Source organism: Henckelia pumila, chromosome 4 (assembly GCF_033568475.1).
Source record: "Henckelia pumila isolate YLH828 chromosome 4, ASM3356847v2, whole genome shotgun sequence".
Classification (NCBI taxonomy): domain Eukaryota; kingdom Viridiplantae; phylum Streptophyta; class Magnoliopsida; order Lamiales; family Gesneriaceae; genus Henckelia; species Henckelia pumila.
In genome coordinates, this window is record NC_133123.1 from 208,088,096 (window position 1) to 208,101,539 (window position 13,444).

General features: G+C 33.6%; 1 protein-coding gene across 1 annotated transcript; it reads right to left on the reverse strand.

Moving 5' to 3' along the window:
• Positions 1–907: 907 nt before the first annotated feature.
• LOC140862683 (WRKY transcription factor 22-like) lies at positions 908–2,544 on the reverse strand. The gene is made up of 3 exons (XM_073265716.1): positions 2,159–2,544; positions 1,973–2,086; positions 908–1,436 (listed from the first exon to the last, which is right to left on the reverse strand). Exons 1-3 carry the CDS (start codon positions 2,542–2,544, stop codon positions 908–910), a joined length of 1,029 nt encoding a protein of 342 aa, XP_073121817.1.
• Between the last annotated feature and the right edge of the window lie 10,900 nt (positions 2,545–13,444).

Below are 13,444 nucleotides of genomic sequence, written 5' to 3' on the forward strand. Positions count from 1 at the left end.
TCACGAGGGAAGAACAATACCTTCTTTTATTGATCAACAAGGTGATATACAAGAGTATTCTTAAAAAAGATTACAATCAAGCTTATTCCCTTGATTTCACCCTCTTTGTAACTTTCCTCTTGTATTATTCTTCTGTCTTTCTCCTTTTTTTTCTTCGAGTTGGTTATCTTGTCGTTTTTTTCTGAGTCCCGGTGTCTTCTTTGTTTTAAAACTAGTAGCCAATTAATACATGTATATCTTTACCATGCACGGGTTATATGCGGCAATCATCACCTGGTACTATTCCACCGCTTTTTTTACTGATGCTATAAGTACAACGAAATTTGTACACCAAATTTTTACATCACAAAATATTCAATACAATAATTTAATTTATCAAAATCTCACGATATATTAAATATAAAATCTCGCAATAAAATAGCAAAATATCATGATATTATTATTATAAATATCATTGTACACGATATTTGTTTGTACCTCTAGTTAGCATTTTTCTTTTATTTTTTTACAAACAACTTTTACAACCGTTATTGACATCTGGAGTCCTTGACCCAACTTTATATCCCACAAGACTTAAGGACATGGCTGCTAATTCTTATATACGAAGCCCAAATGAAGAGACACGTTAATTTGTAACATCTTCATTACATTTCAAATATTATTACAAGAGTTCTATAACTTTTAATAACATAGCTTTACATTAATATTAAACTGTGGACTTCGAATAACATAAAACTACAACCAAATTAAAATTAATGATATTATATAGTTCTATAATGTTATAAAAAAAAATTCCTTGTGATGGAGAGGGATACCCTCAGATGCAGCCTTAGCTTCTATAAAGGTGTAGAAGTACATAAAAATTAATCCTCCATTTTCCGGCGACTCAGGCACTTCTTCCTCCTCCTCATCCGCGAAATATAGAGGTGCTCGCGACGGAGTTGTTGGGAGCCCATGGGGGTGACAACATCAAGTCGCCGCCGCCCCCAAAGTCATGATCATCAGAATCTTGAACCATTAATGTGAAAAAATCTTCTTCGTCGTTCATCGAATCAGAAGGAATATCAGCATTGTTTTCTTCATCCTCATAGTCTCCGCCATCCTCCTCCCCCCTCGTCACCTCCGCAACATCGTTTTGAGCCACGGTTTCGCCTGCGGGCAATGGAGTATTCGGAGAGAAGCGGGAAACAGAGCCAACTGGCGAAGAAGAAGAGAGCAAGGCATTTGGTTGCAGTAAAGACGTTGTGTTCTTGTTAGAGGCGGCGGCCGGAGAGATTTTGTTTCGAATACTTCCTGCAAGTGAGCTCCGGTGAGTTGGCCGGGGATGAGTGTGTTCGCCGGTGTAAGAGACAATGAAAATGTTTGAATCATTTGGACTTCGCTCCACTTGTTTTCTAGCTGCACAACCTTTTGATGTGCTGCACCTGTAGTAGTTCCTGCAATATAATTTGGAAATCAATTTGTAATGTTTTTCAATCAATTATATAGTGTTTACATAAATAATTTCTAGTTACTTTCAAAGTACAGAATAATTCATAAAAACAGTAAACTGAAATATGTTTGTTTATTAATTAACTTTAGACTTCGTGAAAAAAGTGATTATATATATAATGATTAGGATATGAAGTGATAAGTTATATATAAAAATGTCCACGAAGATTCAATCAATACATGATTTCCAACCCGTGGAAAAGTATTAGTTTTTATTATAAGTATAAATCAAACTTATTCATCTCACAAATATAGAGATCTATGTGTCTAATGACTCATTTACTCATAAATCTCATGTATACATGAGCTACCTATCTTAAGAAGATATTTATACAAAGAATTCAAATTTATTTTACGTTTGAGATACATCGTGTCATGTGTTCAAAGGAAGCTCAAAGAAATATATATAATCTTTTAAATATATCGGTCAAATGAAAGTTTTGTTGGATTTCTAAAAATGTAGAAGGCAAGAGAAGAAAACCTTGGATATGGGGAACCTTTTATTGGCTTTTGGCCGTACTTTCTCCATGCCCACGAGTCCGCCGAGAGCTCCTCCTGCGTCATCTCACGAACCATTTTCGCCTGCTGATTTTTCCTGTTCCATTCACATTTTGCATTTTAGTACTTCTGTTGTAACATTTAACACAAGAAAAACATCACATCACACCTTCTGCGGTGGTTTCGGATTGTCGGGGAATCAGCCGCCGGAATTATGAGAGAATGAGAAGAACAAGAAGAAGAAGCGCAGACAGAATTCATCTGCATAATTTCTTGAGGGTGGTTAGCCGCCGGAGCTGGCACTAAAGCGGAGGCGGCGGCGGCGGGTGGGGAGAACTGTTGGTCGACGCAATATTTTCTGTATATTTCATGTAAACCCTGAAAGGGGTCATCTCTGTCATCCACTAGATCATCAGAAAAAGCATATGAGTTTTCATCGTTATGTAAGGCCAAAGAAGTAGAACTAGGAAAAGGGCTGTCAGCGGCGGTGGTGTTGGTGGTTCCGGTGGTGGCGCAGCCTCTCACCACCGCCTGCAAATCCCAGTCATCATCCATCGGAATCAAAGCTAGCTAACCAAAAAAGAGAAATCAAGGGTTTCTTGTTTTCATGATCGAATATTGCTCGGATTTTCCTGTTATTGGCCAGAAAGGAGGGCCTACACCGGGCGCTGACTTTTGGTTAATATATACATTTATTTTATATACATATATCTATGTGTGTGTATAAACATATGGTTTACTTTGTGATATGGATAGTTCTATATAAATAAAGAAGTGGATATATAGAGAGTGGAGCGCAGTATTTGGAGTTGATATTTTTTTTCCTTTTATCATTCTAGTGCAAGATTTGTTAATAATTCACACACAAGAAAAGCAAAGGTACTTGCCCCACACTATTCATAGGCAAAATGCAAGTGGTTTCTAGGGTTTAATGATTTCGGTGACTACCATCCGCGTTATATATAATAAATTTTTTTTACCATGTTCGAAAAAATACAAAAAATATTAAATTTTATACGCAACTTTTATAAAAATTAAAGAATTTTTTCGTCGATCATCGTAATTATATTTTATCGTAATTATTTTATTGATCCGTCCCAAGATTCTTGCATTGTTTAATTAATATTGACTTTGGAATAACGTCAATTGGGTGATTTTGCATGCAACTATTGCTATTCCTTTTCTTTAAAAGGGGTCCATTTTTTTTTTAACAATTTGACATAGTAAGTCATGATTATTGCCAATAAAACTTGCTTCGAATGGTTTCTATTCGGACTTTCATTGGATAGAATCTTCAAATATTTTTTGTAAAGAGTTTGATGTCATGAACTTAATTTTCTTGATCTAATTGGGATATTGTTGATCTATTATATCATTCCACATGTGGAAAAAGTTAGTGCTAGTATTTTTTTAAAACGTAATTATTCATGAATTCATTGATTTCTGTTCAAATTGCATATGAGATATTATGATAACTAAGTTGTCATTACTATATGTATATATATAGCACTAAATATGATAGTGCGAGCTATCAAATCAATGGGAAAAAAAGTAGATAAAATATATATTAGTACATGTGATAAGTGATAACTAAATAGTTTATTGTTCTAATATTTTACTATCTAGACTCACGGGGTTGTAAAAACCTTCAGATTATTGTTATAAATAATATATTTATATTATTATATATTATTAAAAATGATTTCATAAACAATTACTTTTTAATTTCTCCTTTAGAATAACATTAGAAGTTGAAATTATATATATATATATATATGGTGGAGAAATTTCTCATCTAATCTCACTACTATCCAAACACGAGGATTTGAAACTAATACATGGGTTTTGAGGAATGATCGTTTCACTTTTGCCACTAGGCCAAGAAATCTTTCATAGCACTAATGTTATTTTAGGAAATTATAAAAAAATTTAGTACTGTGCGAACATCATAAAGATTCATATGTATGTGTGGGTGAGTGTGCGTGTTTGTTTAAAACAAGCACTGATGCACTACTTGGCTCGTGAGATTTGAAGATACATTGAAATATAAGAATAACATATCTATTTTTAATTCCAATTATTATAAATTTAAAAAAAATAAGATAAACACGAGATAAGGTATTGGATCTCAATAATCCATTATTTCAAATTTACAAGGATAACATAGCGACTTTTTTTTTTTTTTTTTGTACTACTCCACTCTAAATTATAAAGATTTTTTTTTTTTGCGGTTTTTCAAGTATATAGTCATAGAATTTTTTTTCTTGTTTATTACTAATCTACTATACCCGCATTAATCAAGTTTTAGAAAACGTGAAACTATTTTTGAATTAATTAAATTAGTTTTTTTTTCACTGATTTCTCAATTTGTATGAAAAACGAACAAATCTATATCTTTGAGATGTAGGGAGTATGAATTAAGGCATTTCAAAATTTTAATGATTGGAATCATTGATCCATTATTTCATGTCCATTTTCCAAAATGAAATCTTTAGATTTCCAATACAGTAGGAAAATTGATTGTTCATGAAATCGCACTAGAGAGAGAGCTATCTTAGGTGTTCCACACAATGTGTTATACCCCCTCCATGTCAAAATAAATAATAAATAAAAATACATAAATAGAAAAGCACTAATTAAACACACTATACAATGTCTACAAGGAAGAATATTATATATATATATATATATATATAAATAATGTGTGTCATGTCACAATCTTGGATATCTTTCCCAATATTTTTTTTGAAAAAAGTTTTTTCTTGCACAATCACTTAATTATCAATTTAAAAACACATGGAAAAACACAAATCCATGTACTGACTAATATCGAATGAAAAATTTGAAGGGTAAATTCACCTTGGTCAAAATAACCTTGGAATATTTAAATGTTTCAAACACAACGATATGGTCAAAATAACCTTGGAGGACCTTCAATGCAGTTGAGTTACAATGGTCGTAGGGGTGAGGAAAAATACTGAATTATCGAGGTTATCGTACCCTAAAAATACTGAATTTTTGGTATACCGAATATTTCTATACGGTACGATACGATACAGTAACAATATCGAAGATTTATATATGTACTGTAACGGTATGAAATTTGAAAATTTTGATATAAATCAAAATACTCAAATACGGAAATAATATATGAAACTTAAATATTATATAATGATTTTATACATATATAGTTATAAATTTTAAAAAAATATAAAGGTTTTTTTCAATATAAATTTGTATATAACGATATCGTACCGAAATATCGATATATCGTAAAATTTCGGTATGATTGATATGCTAGTTATATGTACCAAAAATTTCAGTATACCAAAAGTTTCAATATGGTATTAATATAAAATTTTCTTATACCTTATTTTTAGTATGATATATTGTATACGATTTTTGGTACGGAACTGTATGTATACCACCTCTAGGTGAGATAAAATTAACTTCATCTCATGCTGATATTAGTTTAATAACTTTATCTCACGTTTCTATAGGGTGAGATGATGTTAAAATATGTATTTTTGTGCAATTATTTTTTATTTACAAATATAATAAATTTGCACATAATTATAATATTAAAATTACACATTAAAATTTAAAAACTTATATTCGATCTTAAAATATACGATTGGATTTAAAAAAATATATGGTTGGATATATAATCGTCGGTGTTTTTAAAATACTAAGAAAAGACACATGTGACGTGACCGGCTAAATCGATATGATATAAATTTACTGGAAAGTGTATCAGGTCAAGTAATAGTAAAGTTGACAGAAAGACCAAGTATTGATCCCACGGGGACTGCAGTCAATTCTCAAGAATTAATTATTTAGCTTAATCTAGACAAAATCATAAAAATCAATGACTTAAATAAAATAAGAATTTAAAAAAAATTGATTAAGAAATAAGAATTAAAATACTTGAAAGGAAAATTTAATTAAAACGAGACAACCAAGACACACGTAGGTACCAATCAAATCATGTAACATGTAATTGATTCAGGACTCAGATTTAATCTTAGATCACGGGAATTCTCCTATCTTGTTTAAATGTCTATTTCTAGAACAATCAAACCTATTCAAATATTGACGGATTGATATTTCGTAATTCTAATCAAATTTGAATGCATTAAATATTTGTGAAAATTCAGTTTACACCCAAACCGCACACTGAAACTGAATTTTATTTCTAGTCGGTTTTACAATATGTTGATTATCAAAGTGATCGAAAGCAATCCCTCCTCTGTCGACTTGGAATCGATTAACATGCAAGCAAACAGTTGATCAGACTATTCACAAGACAAATATAAATCTGACAATCAATAAAATAAAATCAACTCTGAAAAATCCCAAACAAACATCCAAGTTTTCTACATAAATTTGTTCGGTCCAATCACGCCGTCTTGGTTGAATAAAAACTACTCAATAATTGAAACTAGAATTCAAATATAAAATAAAGAAAGAAGAAGAAAAGGAAAAAGAAATCTTCTCTCCCAAGCCTTGTAGCCGCCTCCGTTGGGTTGTCTGCGATCTGGAACCTCTGAAACCCCACAAAATATGATATATCATCTATTTATAGTGTCCGGATCTTGTACCAATTAATTTCCTTCACAAAATAGGATTCTTGAATAAATCTGACGCCGGAACACGCGCGCGCGCGGGAAAACCTCGCGCGTGTGCAAAACAAAAAAACAGATTTCTGGATCAGCAACTCGCGCGCGCTCAAGCTCAAATCTCGCTCGCACGCCACACAAAATTTCTGCTGCGAGCGACGATGTTGAAAAATTCATATCTCAAGATCTAGCCGTCGGATCGAGCTCAAAGTTTGACAGAATCTTCAAAACATCTTGAACTTCATTATGAACGGTGAAGATCGGATTTGGATCAATTTAAATTAAATTTGATTTTTAGACCAAAGATACTCTGTAATTCACTCTTCAAAAATCCATTTTCTTACAAAATCAACCCGAGGAGTGAAATACACAAGCATGCACTAAAACACATAAAAACACATCAAAATAATATGAATGCACACAAGATAGACATAAACCTATCACGAAATAATGCACACAAAATGCACTTATCAACACCCCCATACTTAAACATTGCTCGCCCTCGAGCAAGAAATGCAAAAAATAATATGCACACAAAAACATAAGTAAGAATGAATCATGAACAACATAGCTCCGATAAGTTCAATCACAAAAACAAAATCACACACGCTCTCAACTTTTCATAATACACCTTCGGTTTAACGTGAACGTGTGTGTGTGAACTGTCATTCCAGTTTCATACAACTTAGACCGAATTCATTTCAAAACTGCTTAGCGACCTATGACAAATCAGTGCAAGTTTCCCTCTTTAAGTTCTCATTCCTTCCAACGACCTCTAGACAAAACCCACCTCCCTTGAGATAATGAATTACACACCTTCGGATTTTGCACCCGGTATTGCTTTAGCCCCAATAATTACCCGCTGACTTAGCTATAACTGGCTAGGATATGAATTTTTTTTTAATCCCCTCGTCTATAGCCCGGATGGAGCATCAACCCTATTTTACCCGCAAACTTAGCTATGGAACAATGATTAGGATTTCAATCATTGTCCAAGCCCGGATGGAGTTGTAATTTTTTTTTTTCTAGGTGCGCTTAAGATAATAAGTGTAAACTAGAGGCTCATCAAAATTCATAAAACACAATCAAGATCCACAAACCACCTATTGCCGTGCAATGGTCAAACAGACAGAAACGTCATCAAATCTTTCGTTACACTCCACTGGTCTAACACAAGTGCTTATAAATATTCATGGTTCAACCTACAGTTTCTCATGTCAAGTCAAGAGCAAATTTTTTCAAAAATCCAATTTTTTCAAATAAACTTCATCATCATTGGCTATTATGACTCATCCTATTTGTGCAAGACAAAACAAACAACAACAAAAACAGACTAGATGCAAACAAACACAAAACATTACTAATGCAACAAAAACACAACAAACAATAAAATAAACTAGTCTACCCCCCATAATTATCCAAAGCATTGCCCTCAATGCTTCAGAAATAATGAACAGAATGCAAGAACAAACACACAAATGCAAACAAAAATAACACTCCCCTGGTTGCGTATTCGTCCTCTTTATTCTTGGCAGTAATAGCTGGGGCGGTAGCAGCAGGCTAGGTATATCAGTCAGGCACGACACACTGTAATTGGAAAGAAGAAAAAATTAAAATAAAGAGAAAAATTTAAACTAAGCAAAAAGAAACTAAAAAGCAAGGTAAAGAACACTGGGTTGCCTCCCAGTCAGCGCTAAGTTTATAGTCTACAACCCGACTATGCAGAAGCAACCATCAAAGAGCGGCTGCCGTCCATAGTAAGAATCATACGACTCTACGTATGGGTTTTGATTTTCTTCGCCCTCAAGCTTGGCGTGATATATGCAGTTTAAGCTTGTCGGTCCAGCAATACTCGGCATGAATTTTTTCTTTTGGAAGGAGACTCCGAATCTAGGCTGAAGCTCATAGAGGATGCAATATTGTGGAGTTGGCGTCAATGGCAAGAACGAATCTTCTGATGGTGTACAAGTAAAAAACATTGACGATATCAAATATGTCTCCTTGTATGGTTATTTCTCCTCCACAGTCACGTTTGGCTCTTCTTCGCATGAAGATTCCTCAAAAAATATTTCCTCATGATTTGGCGCAATTACTTCATTCTCTTGCAGATCTCAAAAATTGGTTCTCTAATAAACGCAATCTGTTCATCCAAAAGACTCAAAGACTTGATGCGGCTTTCTAAAAACTGATTTGTCTATGTCTGCCGTTGCACCATGTTCTCCAACTGAGCCACATGATCCTCAAAATGCCCTAAACACTCTTCTTGATTTGTGGAGTTTGTGGAGGATATTGGTGACTCCCACCCTGCAGTGAAGGATCACAATACCAATGATAGTCGAAATCTGTCATATCATTTAAGTGCATCGCACTGTCGTAATCTCTGCTGAACAAGTGATTGCCAGTGGCCAAAGCTCCATAATCTACCCAATGTCTTGTTAGCTCATCTAAACCACCATAAAAAATTTGAACTAGAGTGTAGTTTGAAAAATCATGGCATCGAAATCTGTTCGTCAAATCATTGAATCTCCCCCAAGCATCATAGAAAGGCTCCGAGTATTGTTGGCCAAATCTTGTGAACATCTGTCGATGATCCATCTCCAAGTACCTCACAAGTAAAAAAAAATAAAATTAATAATAAAAAATAAATAACTAAAAAAAAATATCTAGTCTCAAGCAAATAATCTTTCCTAATATTAACTAAACAGTCCCCGACAACGGCGCCAAAAACTTGACCGACTAAATCGGTGTGATATAAATCTACTGGCAAGCGTACCAGGTCAAGTAATAGTAAAGTGGACAGAGAGTCCAAGTATCGATCTCACAGGGACTGCAGTCAATTCTCAGGAATTAATTATTTAGCTTAATCTAGACAAAATCATAAAAATCAATTTGACTTAAATAAAATAAGAATTTAAAAATAAAAATTGATTAAGAAATAAGAATTAAAATACTTGAAAAGAAAATTTAATTAAAACGAGACAACTAAGACACACGTAGGTACCAAACAAATCATGTAACATGTAGTTGATTCAGGATTCAAATTTAATCTTAGATCACAGGAATTATCCTATCTTGTATTAGAATAATCAAATCTATTTAAATATTGATGGATTAATCTTTTGTAATTCTAATCAAATTTGAATGCATTAAATATTTGTGAAAATTCAGTTTACACCCAAACCGCACACTGAAATCGAATTCTATTTCTAGTCGGTTTTACAATATGTTGATTATCAAAGTGATCGAAATCAATCCCTCTTCTGTCGACTTGAAATCAATTAACATGCAAGCAAACAGTTGATCAGACTATTCGGAAGACAAATATAAATCTGACAATCAATAAAATAAAATCAACTCTGAAAAATCCCAAACAAGCATCCAAGTTTTCTACATAAATTTGTTCGGCTCAATCACGCCGTCTTGGTTGAATAAAAACTACTCAATAATTGAAACTAGAATTCAAAAATAAAATAAAGAAAGAAGAAGAAAAGAAAAGAAAAGGAAAATCTTCTCTCCCAAGCCTTGTAGCCGCCTCCCTTGTGTTTTCTGCGATCTGGAACTTCTGAAACCCTTCAAAATATGATATATCATCTATTTATAGTGTCCGAATCTTGTACCAATTAATTTCCTTCACAAAATAGGATTCTCGAATAAATCTGACGCCAGAACACGTGCGCGCGTGCCTTGAAGAAGCCTCACGCGCGCGCAGAACAAAAAAACAGATTTCTGGATCAGCAACTCGCGCGCCACACAAAATTTCTGCTGCGAGCGACGATTTTGAAAAATTCATATCTCAAGATCTAGCCGTCGGATCGAGCTGAAATTTGAACAACAGCTTCAAAACACTTGATATTCATTCTAAACGGTGAAGATCGGATTTGAGTCAATAAAAAAGTAAATTTGATTTTTAGACCAAAGCTACTCCGTAATTCACTCTTCAAAAATCCATTTTCCTACAAAATCAACCTGAGGAGTGAAATACACAAGCATGCACTTAAACACATCAAAACAATATGAATGCACACAAGATAGACATAAACCTATCACGAAATAATGCACACAAAATGCACTTATCATGACGCACATGAGAACATACTTCTATTGTCGATGAGAATTGTTATAATAAAATAGTTGAGAAGAGATTAATTTGCAGCAGATTAATGATTTTCATATTATTTTATTCAATAGTAAATTCAGTGTAATATAATTTCTATAGCAGGTATATATTATAAAATACGTGCAAATGATGTTCGTTAAAAAAACTTGTGTTACAAATACAAATGAATTTATAATTTATTAAAAACATATTGGTAATAAATTTTATAATTTTGCATAAATTTAACATTTTGAAAATATGATATAAATTAAACATATTGGTAATCCATAGTATTGACAACTTATTTTATCCCTACTGATTTATGAAAAATAAAAATATAATATAGACAATGCATTCTAAAACTTAAATTAAATTACTCATGTGCCAAATGCTTTTTTCATTATGTTTGGATTTTTATCTCTTTCACGATTTTTTCATTTGTAATCCGTATTTTGTTCTTTGCAAAAAAAGCATATTCTCATCATCTTAAATAACAATTTTTATGGTATTGTCGTCATCATTTATATTTATATATCTTTATTCTTTGATTCTTTTGTTGGACGACATTTCTCATTTTTTTTTGTTAGGATCGGGTGATTGGTTATCACTGACTATGCTCAACGGCACACCATGTAAACGCACAATCTCCTGATGTACTACCTTGACATGCGATCAATAGTGAACACGCGGTTATATGAAAGAAAATGTGCAAACTTGGACAATCTAGGGATGGCAACGGGGCGGGTTTGGCTAAACCCGAGACCCGACTCTCCTCCCTTTGGACCCTCCCCGCCCATCCCTGCGAACTCGACGGGTCCAATCCGGATTAGACCCGTTGAACCAGCCAAAAATTAAATAGTTTTAAAATTATTAAATTAAAAAATTTAAAAGTTTAAAAATTAATAAAAACCATTAAATTTAAATATATATTGATAATATTTAAGACAAAAAAAATATTCTCACAATTTAAAATTTATCAATTTGTAATTAACTAATAATTATTAATCAAAAAACATTATAATGATACATTTTTATACTAAACCTATTATAATAAAATTGATTCATTTCAATCCAATAATATTATTATACACTAAAATTATGGATAATATATTAATTATTTAGTACAAAAATATAATTTTATATTACTAATATTATATATATTTTTTATATTTATATATATACATGTATATTTTAAATTTATATATATATATATATATATATATATATATATATACACTTTGGTGGGCTGGGTCCAAGGCGGGTTTGGCTAAATCCGAGACCCACATCGGACCCGCTTATGGACCCGTTTAGGCGGGTCTCGGGGCGGGTTTGATACAAAATCGGATTTAGACCCGACCAATTGTCATCTCTAGGACAATCTGTCCACAACAACCAAATATGGTTGCATTGTCTGGGGGACAGCGGCAAGTGGGTGACAAAATCCATCGTCACATGCTCCTACTTCCACTATAGAATCTCTAAACTATGCATCAGACCACCCAGTCTACGATACTCAGCCTTGACCTGCTGACAAACCAAACATCGAGATACAAATTGATAAACACTACGCTTCATATCTTTTTACCAGAATCTCACGTAGATCCTTGTACATCTTTTTACTGCTTGATTGCAGGGTGAATCTACTACGATGAGTCTGAGACAAAATCTCATCACACAAAGTCAAATCGTCAAGCACAACTACTCTACCAGACAAACACAACCATCCATCCGTCTGAAAATGGAAACTATATGTGTTGTCTCCCTGAGCAAGCCTGACTAACTTTTGCGTTTTCATATCTGAATACTAAATTGTCGGATACAGGAAAACAATCATAGCTCATCTAACACTGAAAATACTCGGATTCCTTGTCGTTCTTTCTTGTGTCTAAACATGAAGTCCAAAGAACAAATTCTTAAACTGCACTGGATACTGAACTGGTGCGTAGAGCGCTAACATAAACCTTACGGCTAAGCGCGTCTGCAGCTGGATTCGCAGAACCTAGATGGTATTTAATCTCACAATCATAATCCTTGAGAATATCCATCCAACAACATTGTCTCATGTTCAACTCTGCCTGAGTGAACAAATACTTCAAACTCTTATGGTCAGAATAGATCTCAAAGCACTCACCGTAAAAGTAATGTCGCCAGATCTTGAGTGCAAAGACAATCCTTGCAAGCTCTAGATCATGCACTGGATAATTTCCTTTATAGGTCTTCAACTGTCGAGAAGCATAGACAATGACATACCCATTTTGTGTCAACACACAACCCAAACCCTGAAGAGATGCATCGGTGTACACAACGTAACCTCCGGAACCATAAAGTAAATAAAGTACAGGCGCGATAGTCAGTCCACTCCTCAACTCATCAAAGCTTTGCTCACACTCAACCGAACAGATAAAAAGAACATCCTTCCTAGTAAACTATGTCAGTGTTCTAGCAATCCATGAGAAATTCTCGATGAATCGTCGATAGTACCACCCTGCTAAACCCAAGAAGCTATGAATCTCTAAAGCTGTTGTAGGACACAACCAGTTCAATGTAGCTTTTGTCTTACTAGGTCCAATGAAACACCATCTCGAGAAATTACATGACCAAGAAACACTATCCGGTCAATCCAAAACTCGCACTTACTAAACTTGGAATACAACTGCTTCTCACGGAGAATCTTCAGTACAATCCTCAAGCACCGCACATGTTCATCAATACTACACGTGTAGATTAAAATGTCGTCAAT